The 14189-nt window shown below is 45.2% G+C and overlaps 6 protein-coding genes across 6 annotated transcripts; 3 read left to right on the plus strand and 3 right to left on the minus strand.

The window, feature by feature from the left end:
- Window positions 1-266: 266 nt before the first annotated feature.
- Window positions 267-3763, minus strand: V865_005727 (6-phosphofructokinase; the record flags this gene model as incomplete). The annotated part of the gene is made up of 9 exons (XM_066229496.1): window positions 267-708; window positions 774-904; window positions 978-1682; window positions 1742-1867; window positions 1939-2380; window positions 2437-2506; window positions 2560-2712; window positions 2808-3347; window positions 3466-3763. The coding sequence occupies 9 exons, from the start codon at window positions 3761-3763 to the stop codon at window positions 267-269; spliced, it is 2907 nt and encodes a 968-aa protein (XP_066085593.1).
- A 432-nt stretch (window positions 3764-4195) lies between these two features.
- On the minus strand, window positions 4196-6338 carry V865_005728 (uncharacterized protein; the record flags this gene model as incomplete). Its single annotated transcript, XM_066229497.1, has 5 exons — window positions 4196-4693; window positions 4753-5190; window positions 5256-5671; window positions 5741-5875; window positions 5981-6338. 5 exons carry the CDS (start codon window positions 6336-6338, stop codon window positions 4196-4198), a joined length of 1845 nt encoding a protein of 614 aa, XP_066085594.1.
- A 1351-nt stretch (window positions 6339-7689) lies between these two features.
- Window positions 7690-9617, plus strand: V865_005729 (uncharacterized protein; the record flags this gene model as incomplete). The annotated part of the gene is made up of 5 exons (XM_066229498.1): window positions 7690-8083; window positions 8128-8739; window positions 8834-9138; window positions 9230-9331; window positions 9402-9617. The coding sequence occupies 5 exons, from the start codon at window positions 7690-7692 to the stop codon at window positions 9615-9617; spliced, it is 1629 nt and encodes a 542-aa protein (XP_066085595.1).
- A 1002-nt stretch (window positions 9618-10619) lies between these two features.
- On the plus strand, window positions 10620-10949 carry V865_005730 (uncharacterized protein; the record flags this gene model as incomplete). Its single annotated transcript, XM_066229499.1, has 2 exons — window positions 10620-10696; window positions 10757-10949. The coding sequence occupies 2 exons, from the start codon at window positions 10620-10622 to the stop codon at window positions 10947-10949; spliced, it is 270 nt and encodes an 89-aa protein (XP_066085596.1).
- A 234-nt stretch (window positions 10950-11183) lies between these two features.
- Window positions 11184-11774, plus strand: V865_005731 (uncharacterized protein; the record flags this gene model as incomplete). The annotated part of the gene is made up of 2 exons (XM_066229500.1): window positions 11184-11559; window positions 11626-11774. 2 exons carry the CDS (start codon window positions 11184-11186, stop codon window positions 11772-11774), a joined length of 525 nt encoding a protein of 174 aa, XP_066085597.1.
- Window positions 11775-11883: 109 nt separating this feature from the next.
- V865_005732 (uncharacterized protein) lies at window positions 11884-13929 on the minus strand (the record flags this gene model as incomplete). Its single annotated transcript, XM_066229501.1, has 5 exons — window positions 11884-12462; window positions 12550-12643; window positions 12705-12820; window positions 12925-13850; window positions 13914-13929. 5 exons carry the CDS (start codon window positions 13927-13929, stop codon window positions 11884-11886), a joined length of 1731 nt encoding a protein of 576 aa, XP_066085598.1.
- Between the last annotated feature and the right edge of the window lie 260 nt (window positions 13930-14189).

A 14189-nucleotide genomic window follows, 5' to 3' on the forward strand; every position in this document is an offset into this window, starting at 1 on the left:
CGGATGTTATCTCCTGTCATTCTATCACGTCTGTATCTCTGCCGATCAGCGATCAGAGAACAAGGCAGCCATATCACCTAGAACAGTACATCAATCAGGCTCGTATCAACAATCAACAAAACTTCTATGCATGAGTCCATAAATTTTCATTGGATTCCATATAATTCCTACCAATTATTTATATACTTGATCAATGTAGTCAAATATTTCCAAATTGAGTTGTTTGACCTTCTGATTTACGATTCACCTTCTTTCCCCCCTAGCACCTATGAAGAGATCAATCCCTGTCTACCACCCATAATCTCAGCCAATCTCTTGATATCAGACCACCATTCATCTTTACCTCTTCTTAATTTCATATCCGTATGTTTCAAAACCTCTTCCATCGTGGCATACACAATCTTACTTCCTCGGATCGCGATCATCGTAGCCGTCTCGGTAGAGTAAGAAGGTTTCTTGTGTTTCGCTCCACTACCTCCTCGGTGGGTCACCGACGAAGTTTGCGAGTTAGGCACAGCATGCTGTTCGAGGAATTGCATACACCTCAAGGCCAATCTTGCAGCTCGGGTTCGATCCATTGGTGAAGGTGTACCACCCTGCATCGTATGACCTAATGATGCGGATCGAGCATCGAATAGCTCTTTACCTTCTTCTTTGAAGATCTTGGTGAGCACCTCGGTGGTGTAGATGGAAGATGATTTTTCGGATCTACGGCAGACACCAGATTATCATTAGTTACTATCTGATAGGATACCTTCATATAAGACACCCACTTGATCACCAATCGACCTTCACTCTTTCCCTTAGCATCTAACGAGTATCTCTTAGTCAAGAACTCTACATCCTCTTGAAGGAGTTTAAGTGAGATACCATCCTCGGGCGTGTAAACGAGCACAGCGCCGACCTGTACGTAAACAAGCAGATGATCTCATAAGCATACGAACCCTTGATTCTGTTAACCGACAGTCACAACTCACAGCCAAAGCACCCATAGTAGCTAGGTAACCACTCATTCCACCTTGAGTCTCCACTACGAACACTCTGTTCCTACTTGCCGAAGCCGATTGTCTGATAGCGTCACAAGCATCCACCAGGGCGTTGAGCGAGGTATCGCTACCCAGAGAGAAGTCCGTCATCGGAACGTTGTTTGAGATAGTTGCTGGTAAGTGGACCATAGGGATTTGGAAACTTGGGTAGTTGGCACGGTTCTGTTCGAGGATCATGAGCGAATGGAAAGCTTCGAATCCACCAATAACCAATAAACCGTCCAAAGCATGTCTCTGGAACCCTGCAGCGACACTGCCAAGATCGATACTTGGTAATGTCCTGTTAGTTCCTAATTCTGATCCACCTCGAGTAGTCCAGGTATCCACTCTAAGCCAAGAGAGTTCGGCAACATTATCGTCTAATAGACCTTCGAACCCGTTGTAGATGGCGACAGGGGTATGACCTCGATTATGACAGAATCGAACAGCTTGTCGAGTGGCGGCATTCATACCTCCTGCTGGGGCACCGACATGTACAATACCAATTCGAAGTCGCTTGTCTTTAGGTGCCTCTTCGTTGATTGCAAGTGACGAACTGATCTGGAAGGCTTGTAACATCTCTCGGAACTCGGAGTCTCGGTGGCTCATGGCTGTGGCGAAGTCTCGATTCTCAATCGCTTTGGCAACAGCTTGAGTCTGAGTTTCACCAAGCACAGTCAGTATTACTATTTGTTTTAAAATACGATTTCACTCACCTCAGCGACAGCTTCAAGAAGAGGTACTTTGATGATCTTGTTTTCTCGGGTACCAATCATATATGAGGGAGTTTCGGGTGTGGCTTCGAGAAGGGCTTGAACAGCTTGTACACCTTGAAGGGTGGGCTGCATCGGGACAAACAAGGGTATCAGCTTCGGCCACTGGTGTTGCATTCGAGATCGGTACGAAGACCCACCAAGATTCTATCATAAGCACAAGGTCTTCCACCCCGTTGAGTGTGACCCAAAGTGGTAACTCTCGTGTCCAAGCCTAATCTATCAACGAGGATATCTTTGACGTAATCAGGTTTGATAGGTTTGAGGTTCCTATCTAAAGCACCCTCTGCGACGATGACGATAGACTTTCTTTTACCGACCTTTCGGTGGGATTGAAGTAAGTTGCACATTTCGGTCTCCCAATCATCGGTTTCGGGCGGTGATTCAGGGATAAAGATGAAGTCTGCTCCCATCGCTACACCCGCAAGTAAAGCCAGCCATCCACAATGTCTACCCATGACTTCGATGACGAACGCTCGAGAGTGAGACGAGGCGGTAGAAGCGATAGAATCGATAGATTCACAGATACGGTGTAAAGCGGTTGGTGCACCGATAGTAAGATCGGTCATGGACATGTCGTTACTATCTCGTACATTAGCTTGAGCATCGATAAAAGGTTGTGATAACGCTGCACTCACTCGATGGAACCGACAAGACCGACAATGTTCAAGTGTCTGTAGGTTTCCCTCTGCTCCTCATCGATTTTACCTGATACAACAAGTATGAGCTACATATCCGAGGCAACAGAAAAACTAGCTCACCCGTAGCAAGAAGTTCGTCCATTAGACTTGGCCATTCCCCTCTCAACTTGTCTGCACCAGTCAAAGAACCATCACCACCACATACGGCGAGACAGTCGATACCGTACTTGATCAAGTTGTGGGCAGCTTGAAGTCTTCCTGACCTTTCCCTAACTGTGATCCGAAGTGAATGACTATCAGCACAATTTGAGAACTCACATGCGAACCCAATGAGGAAGAACACATGGAGGCCTGAGACGTTAACTCACAAGAAGGACATCTGGAACTACCAATAAGCGTACCACCCTCACCTAACCAACCTCTCACATCATCCCATCCGACCCTCACTATGTATCTCCCTTTTAGTGATTTACCTTTCTCATCCTCTTCATCGGCGATCACCATAGATTGCAGTCCGTGAGCCTGCATCTCCTCGATGTCTCCCTCTCCCGCACCATCCTTGAGCAACTCTCCGAATCCGAAACTTAACGGTGCATTGGATAAGGGGGCCACACCAGCCGGATCGGTAAAGTGGACTCTGTTCTTCTCCAAATCTTCTTCGGCCTGTGCGTTCAATTCATGCGTGGCTTTTTCCAATTCCATCTGTTTCGAAGGAGGTAACGAAGAGAATGAGACGCTCTTGGTGGGTTGTAAGACTGGTGATTGGTTGGCTGAAGCTGATGGTGTTCGTCGAGGTGTTGTGAATGGTGTAGGATCAGTTGCGTTACCTCGGACAAGTCCTTCCCATCCTTCTCGGATGATGTAGGCCTGACATCCTCTAGCGATGGACTGTCTGACAACAGCACGGACTGATTAAATCTATCGTTAGCATCTTATCCATCATAGAGAGGTATAGGTGACCTCGTCGACCCATTACGACTCGTGAGAAATATGAAGGTGATGCCAAGAAAACACAAAAATACTCACCAGCAGCATTCATACCGGCACTATCACCCCCACTCGTCAAGACCGCTACATTCTTTTGTCTCTTGTTTCTCGCAGCTGGTGATTTCGTACCATCTTCCCGTACAGTGGGTACCGTTATACCTTCAGCTTTGTCTAGCAGACCCTCGGGAATACCTTCAAGGTCCTTTGTCTGGATATCTTCTTGGTCTCGGTCCTGAGGGACGGGTGACATGGCTTGTGATTGTGGTTGGTCTACGACGTAGTTTGGGTTAGAGATAGTATCTTGGACCACTGAATCGATGGTCTTGCTTGATAACATGATACTTGTAGCGTAGATGGATGGAATGTTGTATGATGTATGTTGTATGTTGTGGGGATGTAGGGAGATGCCGCCGGTTTTGAAGGGAACTGATGGGAAACGAGTGGAAAAAGTTTGAGGGTATGACGTGTGATGTCAGGTGTTTCTTCAGCTTTATAGCGTACCCCTAAAAGAGGCACCCTTCACTTTCACTTTACCACATTCATAAGATCATACCACGTTCATAGCATCCTCGCTTGGAGAACCTCACCCTTATACTGTACATGATTCACTTGACATCATCCATCACTACCATCCGCTGATCGGGCAGAGATGATACATACACAGTCACACAGCTTATACAGTACATATTCATAAACATGTCTGTCTAAACAAAATACAATGGCTCTGTACCACGTACACATAAGATCATAAGATGACAAAATCAATCCCCTAATTATCATTCTCATTCTCATCAATATCCATCTCATCACCCATCAAACCCATAATCTGATCTTCCACAGATCTCTCATCTTTCTCTTCGTCTTCACCTATACCTTCATATATACTTGACGAAGGTATACCAACGACTTGACCTCTCGGTCTCTCTTTCATCAGTTGTCCAACAGTATCCAACCAATGCTGTCTCGTCGCTACCAACTTCTTCAGGTTCTCCGGAACAGGTGGTTTACTTGATGATCCACTCGCATGGGCATTCTTCTTATTAGGTGTTGAACCATATTTCTTAATCCTTTTAGCCCATCCGCTTTCAATGGATTTCTCAATCCCTTCCAACAAATTTTGATATTCGTTATACGCTAATCTCTGTTTGGCTATCTCCGCTAAGCGACTCTTCCTAGCTTCGTTCAATGCCGTCTGCTGGACTAGTAGACGTTGACTCTGACGTAAGGCTGAGGTGATCTCATCGTCTTCTCTATTTGAAGGATCATACTGTAGCCAAAGTATAATCAGCATGAGCAATGTTACGACCTAGATCACGGAGAACTCACCTCATCATGTTCCCCTAACAACATGACAGCTTTCAACTCCTTCTTCATCCTCTCTTCCAGATCTACCACATCTACTTTTGCAGGTTCCCTATCTGCCATCTCAGCTTCCAAAGCAGATGTATCCTGTTTGTCTGCATTATCATTCTTATCCTTCTTTTCTCCGAAACCTAGTCTGCCCACTACAGCAGCTACCACTCTTTCCGTCAGACTACCTAAACCCCTCTGTTCATCTACCAGGGTTTCGTCACGCAGTTCCGTAGTAGGTACGAAATGAGGTAATGTCGGAGGACCATTGGATTGCTGTAATATCTGCTGTTGTCGCAAATTCGGTACAGGTAAACGAGGTGTGGTACCGGGGGGATTGCCATCTTCCTCGTCCCATATTTCAGTATAATGTCGACCGCGTGCAGGTATCTCATATGATTCTGGTGCGTCGGCCTACAATACCACTCACGGTTAGGTTGAATCACTGCAATCCTATCGTAACTGACTAAGAAGCTTACCTTGAACCCTAACATCGCCAAATCATCTTCCCTGACATCTCTCAAATACGGTTCCACACCACTCCAGAAAGTAGGAAAAGCAACTTGAGAAGGTGCTTTAGCATTACTGAAATCCTCATCTACCTCACTCTGCTTCTTAGGTCCGGGCTTCATGGGCTTTTGCACACCTGGTCGAGGGGGGATGAGAGGTCGAACAGGTACAGAAGGGAGTGAGAAGTCTATATGACTTGATGGGCCGGTTATCGGAGGAGTGGGCGAGGGTTCAGTAGGTGGTCTGGAATGTTTTGAGTGTGACAAGGGGTGAGATTGGGATAATTTCAATTTTAATCCAGAGGTGGAAGATTGGTGAGGATGCATATGATGGCCTAGTTGAGGTGGGGGTGAAAGATGGGTTACGGATCGATCTCGAGCTTGGGCTAAGCACAATCACAAGATCAAAATCAGCCATGATGATCTACCACAACATATATGAAGAAGATACTTACAAGCAGCTTCATCATCACTGTCCATGACCCTCTTCGTCTTCTTCTTCTTCACATGACCACCATATGTGATGGGTGTTCCATGGCCATGTCCAGGTCTGAACGACGCACTAGATGCGTTTGAAGGTGCAGGTGATACTATGATCCAGAAGCATGGATCAGTTCACATATCTTACATACGTCCATGTCACCTAGCTAGGGAAAAGAGATGTCAAGAGACATTGAGAAAGTCAAAACACTCACAAGACGTTCTTTCCCTCTTTACCCTCACGCTCCCAGGACTAGCAGCTTTCTGCCTCTGAGATTCCACCCTAGCTCTCTCCAACGCTTCCAGCCTCATACCAGCCTTCTCGTTCGCTTCTAAAGCAGCCCTTTCCCGCTCCTCATCCTCTCGTTCTTTCCTTTTCCTCTTTTCCTCCTTCTTACTCTGACCGAGATTACTTCCATTGGCCGCTGCAGCTGCGGCACTTAATGCTTTATTATGGTCCAGCAGATGACCCCGAATTTCTTCCAAGCTATGGACACTTGGTAAAGGCGGATAGGAGGTCGATTGAATTAGGGAGAGGACATGGGGTTCGTAGGTGGACGGGCGGATCGGCATAATGGGATAAAAGGAGCCACACAATATTCCGAGTCGGTGCTGGGGTACGTGTAGGTGATCACCAGTATATATATGGTTTCAGCATCAGACTGGATAATGGTTGATCGAACGTAAAGTGAATCTCGAAGAGTAGAGGAGAAAGAAAGGTAAGGTAGTGTGCAAGCTGAAGTCAAAGAGTCATGTTGACGAGTTGACACTCAACGGAAGACCATGTGTATTGCACGTGCCAGGAGGCCGCCGAAGGTTACGTAAGCCAAACGATCGACTAATAACAGCGTTAGAGAAATAGAGGAGAGTGTTTGCGAGGTGTTCTTGTCCATCTGTTCATCCACTCCCATGAATAGATCAATAATCAGGGTCGGCTACCGGTCATGACCCATTCCTTGCTCACGGCTTAGCGAGAGCATCGATGTGCACCGCATCAGTCTGACATTCGCCCCCGAATCTCACATCAATGAATTAATCAATCAATCACCAATGACGCCTGCGCCCTAGCCGACATCAAGAAGGAGCGAGCGTGTATAATTCGCTTCGCTTCCTACACGATACATCAAAAAGCTAAAACCTCTTTTCGGAGTACACGTACTCATACAATCCATTATAAGATCAAAAGATCAAATACAGTAGTAAGGTTTTAGCTTCATTGTGTGGGTGTATGTTTGATGGTGATCAGGTACTTCGGAGCTACAAGTAATGATCAACACACACTGACCATTTATGAAATCGTTTCGAGGGCGTGGCTGATTTCTTGTGATTCCTGAGATTTAGCTTTGCCTCCTTCTCATCAATTTATTATTGTACTAACGTATGTTGTTAGTTGTAATCAACCAACCTTAGCTTCCTAGATTCTAATCAAAAAATATCATCTGACCAATTCCCAAACCGTCCTTATGCACGACTGCGTAATAGGTAGTCGACTTATTCGGTTCGGGATTCATGATACCGTTTAACTCTCGCTTCGACCTTGACTTGATAAATCATGAATTATAATCCGCGTATTGTACACCATTTTGATTGTGTTGCACTAACGTTGCAGCCCTTTTTAGACGGGTCATCTCCGTTCGTCCATCAAATACTCGGTGATCCCGGTTGATGGTGATGGTGATGGTAACATGTAGGAATGTTAGGCTGTGGAGTGAAGGTCCGAGTTCATCCTACTCAAAGCAACGACTACGAAGCGAAGTGAACTGGAGAATACTTCTCAAAACGTTTGGAAAAGGTATAAATACCCTCAACTTTCTCTATCGATATTCCCAAAGAAATGTCTTCTCCTTCATCCCATCTCATTCCAACTAATCCATTCATCTACCAAATCACCATAACCAGCTCTATCTCAATCCCAACTGAAATCATGTCAGTCTACGTTCCTCCTCCTCAAATGTCTTCACACAATCCCACTCCCGTTACTCAACAGGGATATCAACATGCCCAACCTCAACAACCTCATGGTCAACATGGTCAATCTACCTTTCCCCAACATCAACAACACCAAGCTACCAATGGAGGATATCAAAGTTCCACTCCATCTAACATTACCAGTCCTACTCATTCGACTATCACTATCACCAACGGTACTACCATCCCTGTGGTTCATCCTTCCACTATCCAAACTATCACTCCTGTCCTTCATGGTAAACCCGTCACATCTTCTGCATCTGCAAACGGAATTATCGGTGTGGGTGATACCCCTGCCGCTACCCAATCAGGAAGTATATTAGTCCTCAACCCCGTCAATCCCGTCCCGGGTCAACCGCTCATTCAGGAAGTACTTCAGTATTTGATAAATCAGGTAGTAATTCCGTCCTCGAGCATTCATCTGGGGCTCCCTCCATCTTACTCGAGCCCAAATCGAATCAAGGTCAATCAGAATCCAGCGGTGGTGTTATAGTCTTCAATCCTTCCCATTCTACAGGTATCAAAGCAGAGGGAGGTCCGGTCGTACTCGCTCCTCCAGGTGGTGGTCCGATTGTCGTTGTCGATACCAAACCCAACACCGACACCCATACCGATACCAGTATCGCCCAACCCAACGGAGCAACAGTAGTCTTCAATCCTTCGGCAACGGTTCCATCCAATTCTGATGTTGCCCGTTCAGGAAGTAATACCGTTTTCTCTTCATCCGACTCTACCATCGCTCGATCTGGTGTACTTCCAATCCCTAAGGAAATCATCGATAAAGTCAAGTGGGAAACTGAAGCATGTTTCTACGTCCCTATTGCCGCTAAGGAATTAGCAGAGAAAGGTGTCATTCACCTACCTCTCAATGAAGTTGAGAAGACCAAGGCTCATCAATTGTTGGATTACTGTTTGTTCGGCGAGGGGGCGAATTTGTATAGGAACGTGTTGGCCAAAGGGGATGCGTTGAGGTTTAGAGAGAAGTTGGATAGCTTTGAGAAGAAAGGTAAGTGGAGTAGTGGTTTTGCTTGACAGTCATAAGTCTTCTCTTCTCATAGATAGGCTTGGCTGATATGATATTTGTATGATTTTGTACGTAGTTGAACACCAACATACCGATATCAACATCGGTTCAATCAAAGATCAACTCAAGTTCGAACTCCTCGCCCAGCTCAAAGCGGAACTCAAGGACGAACTTCGATCCCAACTCAAAGCTGAAATCATGGATGAAGTTCATACTGAGATTTCCAAGATTAACGGAAGAATCGATAAACTGCACAACTACGTGGTTGAACTGCACAGTAAACAGAATGACGAGCTTTCCGCTAGAATCGTAGCTGTTGCGAATAGGGTTGATGGATTGAAGAGGGAATTCAGCATTTTCGTTGATCAAATTCATATCAAGGTGAGTATACCGTATCCCACTACCCTCTTTATTCGTTCTCGATCACCGGGATACCCGATACTGATATGAGTTGTGGTTTTGGGATCTATAGGAAATCAACAGAGTTCTTTTGGCTGCTGGAAGATGGGCACATCCCGTTCCTACTCTCAAAGGGAACTATGGTCCTGATAACCTCGAAATATGGAACGATGGTGTAAGTATGACTTTCCTCCCGTTGTTCCGTGCCATAAGTAGATATCGTACTGACTGTTGGTGATTTGCAGCGATGGACCTTATACGTTCCCGACGTGATCAAGAACCTCCCCGAAGATCAACTTGATCAATGGCTCGAATCATACTGGATCGGCGAACATTCACGAAACTTCACTTTTCTCAAGGACGTCCCTGTTCATGTCAAGAGAGCAATTTTGTTCTACTTCATCGGTGGGAAATGCGATCCTAACTTCTTCCCTAATGAACAAAAAGCTATTCACTTCTAAGTATTGGAATAGAGGATACTTGAGGAGCGTCATGGAGAGGAAGGGGATTGGGTAAAAGGGAGTAGATGGAGATACATGCCTCGACTAGTCTTTAGTATCTACAGTAGCTCTTTTTGTCGATTTGGATTGGAAATGACTGGAAATCTCGAAATCAAATTAAGTAAATACAGTAATTAATCGCATTATGGCATGAATGGAATTTGTTTCGGCTGCCACGCTGTCAGAAACAGTTAAACATAATGAACTTTGTAGTGGTTCTTAAAAGGGGTACGTTGATCCTATCACAGTGTCATACGGGCTACCTGCATCATCACCACAGGAAGACTTGGTGGGTGATGCGTATACCTCCTAGCATACGTACAGTAGAGAATCGTAACTTATCGCATGCAGAAGTGGCAGAAAGAGTACGTCCCCCGTTACCTCATCTTCAACCTTATATGCCCAACCTTGCTTTCTTGCTGGTCAAGTTTTCGGTAATCTGAAGATTGTGAGGCTCTCTCTTATCGTTCTTTTCTCATTTCATGTCTCAAACATTTTCTATATCTGGTCTAAATCCTTTTGATCACCGTTTCAGAATGACGTCCCACCCCCCTTGTGACTCTTGCACTCCCAAGTGCATCTCCATCCCACCCGTTCTCTTCGTCAAGTACAATTCATTTCCTACCCGGTCCGAAGGACATGTTGACTCTAGGCTATCAAATGCAGATCTGGGTAAGTGGATCTCGAGATGCGATGATATGATGAAAGATCCCAATATCGGATTTTGAAGTACTGGGTCAAGTGGCGAGTCTCAAACATAAGGTAATTTCGCAGGCTCATGAGGAAGGTGAGCCCATGAAGATCCGCTACTGTATCTATTAACCCACGTTTTGATCCCACGCTGAAATTCGTTGTATTAGTGATTGTCAATGTGGTAGACACAGCTGTCCCCGCATCGTCTCAAAAGGAATATATCAGTAGAGAGCATTTTGATGATCTCCAAAAGCAATTCGAAGATCAAAAATGAAAATTACCAAAATCCAAAAAGCTCTTCAAGGATTTATAAGTCCATACGAAACCGTCGCCAAAGAGGAGTATTCGTACATACGAACACCATCGGCACCTCACACAAGGTACACTAATACAAGATACACTGATAGTGATGAATGTGAAAGTGATCTTGGGCGTTTTGGTAAATCCAGAAAACACCTTGGACCTTATTTACCTTTGTCTTCGGCTTTGCCTTCGCAATACCCACCATATCCCATATGGCCTCAGCCTCCTACTGCAACCCCGAACAAGTCAGTTGAAGATGATTGGGAACAAATCTCCAACCCTACAGAGTCCGACTAAATTACTGAGAATGACAAAGACAAAGTCGAAATTGAGGACGACATTAGAGAGAAGGTCAAGGTTATTGTCAGCTCGAGAGGACAAAGAAATCGTCAACTCCTCAACATTCATCTCATTCCAGAACCTACATCTTGCGGTAAAGATGCACATTACCCCTACCTCCCACAAAAGATAAATTCTATTGACTATTGTATTCAAAATTATCATCAGGCTTTCATGAGGGTAAGTCAAGAAATGGAAGTTCTCCGAAGTTCTTTGAACGATTTTAAGGAGGAGATGTGGGAAGATATGCATAAGCTCAGGATCGAGACCGAAGCTGCTCTGGGTAATATTATTCTGAGAAATGCCGAATTAAGGATTGACGTCAATCGTCTTGCCGATGAACACCAGGAGAAACTGAAGGGTCTAGAAGAATCCATGAAAGGATTTATGGGTGATATGTGTGATGTCAAAGTGGAAATTGGAGAGATCGAGTGTAAAGTCCTTGCAAATGAAGATAAAGGTAAAACCGAAGACGTCGATTCAACTGTTGAAGAGCTGAAAAAGGGATTGGCAAGGTTGGCGCAAGAGCTCGATGAAGACATTTTCCATGACGCCAACGATATTCGAGGTATGTGAAGTCTCTCTGTCTCTCAAAATATAATGAATCATGATGATAATATAATGGTGTGTGCAGAGATGGTCACGTCCGTATCGAAGAAAGATTTACCAATCTTGAAGAGGTTCATACAGAGGAGTGCAAGTGATTGCTGTAGGTTGAGGGTTTACGATCGTACGGTGAAGAACAAAAACAATGCGATTGTATCGAACAATGATAATGATTAATTGCTCGAATCTGTGAATCATAAATTACATCATGTCATCTCATTATACAATGTATTGATACCATACTTTACCGCCAGTCGTCAACTTTCTCACAAAGAAAACATTTGGCTCATCTTTCATTACCACTGATCATCCCCAAACCCTGCCTCATAACATCCGTATCCTCCAATCCCTCATGTACCAACCCACTCAATTTCTGCAAAGCCATCTGTTGAGTCGAAAGAATCTCAGCTACTTCCGCTAAAGCTTTTTCATCCGATAACCAATTATGATACGCTTCTCCATTTCCGTCATATCCGCCACCACCATTGTTATTTCTTAATTTCCTCTTTCTTCGAATCTCTTCCAATTGTCCCCATAATTCATTAACTTGTCCTAACAATCTTCCTTTACTTACACCTACTGGTGTACTTCTACCATTATTGTTCAGGGAGATTGAAGAAGATGGTCTAATTGAGTTTTTACCTTTACCTTCTAATTCAGATTTGATTGATTCTAACTGTTTCTGCATCTCTGCTTCTTCCTGCTTGAATGCACTGGATTGGATTATAGGTACATACTGAGGTGTTTGAGATACGACGTGTATCAGTCGATGGAGAAGCTGGGTCTGTTGAGCTTGTAAGTTTGATAAGCGGATAGAGGCGGATAGAGACGTTTGACGAGTGTGTGAAAGGGCCGCTTGCAATTCCTACGAAGTTGTGGGAAGGTTAGCAATTGCAATGCGAAAATCCTCGTTAGTTGTGAGTCAATCCATTTGATGACGATCTAAACCCACCTTGACTCGCTGCTGATGCACACTGGCCAGATTCTCCTGTTGCTGTTCTCGCTTCTTGACATCTGCCCAGCCCGTCGCTAATACAGGTACCATACTAAGTGATGACGTAGGGAGATCAGCTGAGGTAAAATGCACGCGCTTCCCAGCTGACTCACCAATTGGGGTCTGGATTATCCCTCAATGCCTTTGCCCACTTGGCATCATCATTCGCACCTGCTGGTCTACCATACCGACTCGTCGTTCCTTCCTCAACGACGTTGTAGAAGAAATACTATTGAGAAAGGCAATGAATATCAGCTTTCACATTTCATGCGATCCCTTCCTTCACAGTCCACCCCCAGTATATAATGACAAGTAAGACAATTCATTACTCACCTTGAAACGACAATCCGGACTATTACTATCCCAAGCTCCCTGAATCTGTTTTATCCTAGTTTCTATATCTGGTTCCTGCTTTACTCCAAATGGATTTATCGTCGTGGAAGTAGAAGCACCCATCATCGTGCTCTGTTGTCCGAAAGCATTGTTATTATTGGTGTTGGTAGATCCGAACAATCCTTGTTGTTGAGGTTGTTGCTGGGGTTGTTGGGTAGTTGTAGATGTACCAAACCCACCAAACAATCCTCCAGCAGGTTTAGGAGCTTGTGATTGTTGACCGAATCCACCGAATAACGAGCTTCCTCCCTGTTGTTGTTGCTGCTGCTGCTGTTGTTGTTGTTGTGGTTGGGCAAGCGAACCAAATAACCCTGTACCTCCGGTAGAAGGTTGAGTAGTACTAGTACTCTGTCCAAATAACCCTGATCCTCCTGCAGCTGGTTGAGCGGTTGTGGTGGATCCGAATAATCCAGTTCCAGCAGGTTTGGCAGCACCAAATAACGAGCTTCCTCCAGCAGCTGGTGCAGGTGCAGCAGATGTAGAACCGAACAATCCTCCACTTGCAGGTGCAGGTGCAGAAGTGGAACCAAATAATCCTCCTCCACTACTCTGCTGTTGCTGTGGTTGGGCGGTTGATCCGAACAATCCTCCTGTGGAAGGTTGATTCGTGTTCTGAGGAGCTGTTGATCCAAACAAACCTGTTCCTCCTGTAGTCCCCGCAGGCTGATTAGCGGTTGATCCAAATAGCCCTCCAGTGGCCGGCTGCTGCTGCTGCTGAGGTTGTTGGGTCGATCCGAATAGCGATGTCGATGGATTGGCAGGTTGAGCAGGAGCTGAGCCGAACAGTGATCCACCAGTATTGGAAGTTGAGGCTTGGGGGTTGGGAGTGGAGAAACCGCCGAATGCTGGTTTAGCAGCGGAAGCACCTAACACAAGGTCAAGAGTCAGATGAGCTTGTTTCTCCAGCTCTCAAAGAAATGCTAGCTCACCGAAGCCGAATGACATGATGCTGAGCTGATATCGCGTATGAAGGTGACTTATGCGGGTGTTTATGATGTTTTTAGACAACTCGACCATTCAACAATTCAACATTCAACATTCCACCATGATCATGATCAGCTTCTAACCTCGCGACTGCCTTATCGGAGTTATATCGTTTTATGTTCACAGTATAGCGGCAATACTGGGATGTGGCACGCCCACCCTCCTCGCTCTTCCTCTTCCTCCACTTTCATGCTCCATCCTGCTGTCAACGAGTACGAATC

The sequence above is a fragment of the Kwoniella europaea genome, chromosome 1 (genome assembly GCF_036810445.1).
Source record: "Kwoniella europaea PYCC6329 chromosome 1, complete sequence".
In the NCBI taxonomy this organism is placed as follows: Eukaryota; Fungi; Basidiomycota; class Tremellomycetes; order Tremellales; family Cryptococcaceae; genus Kwoniella; species Kwoniella europaea.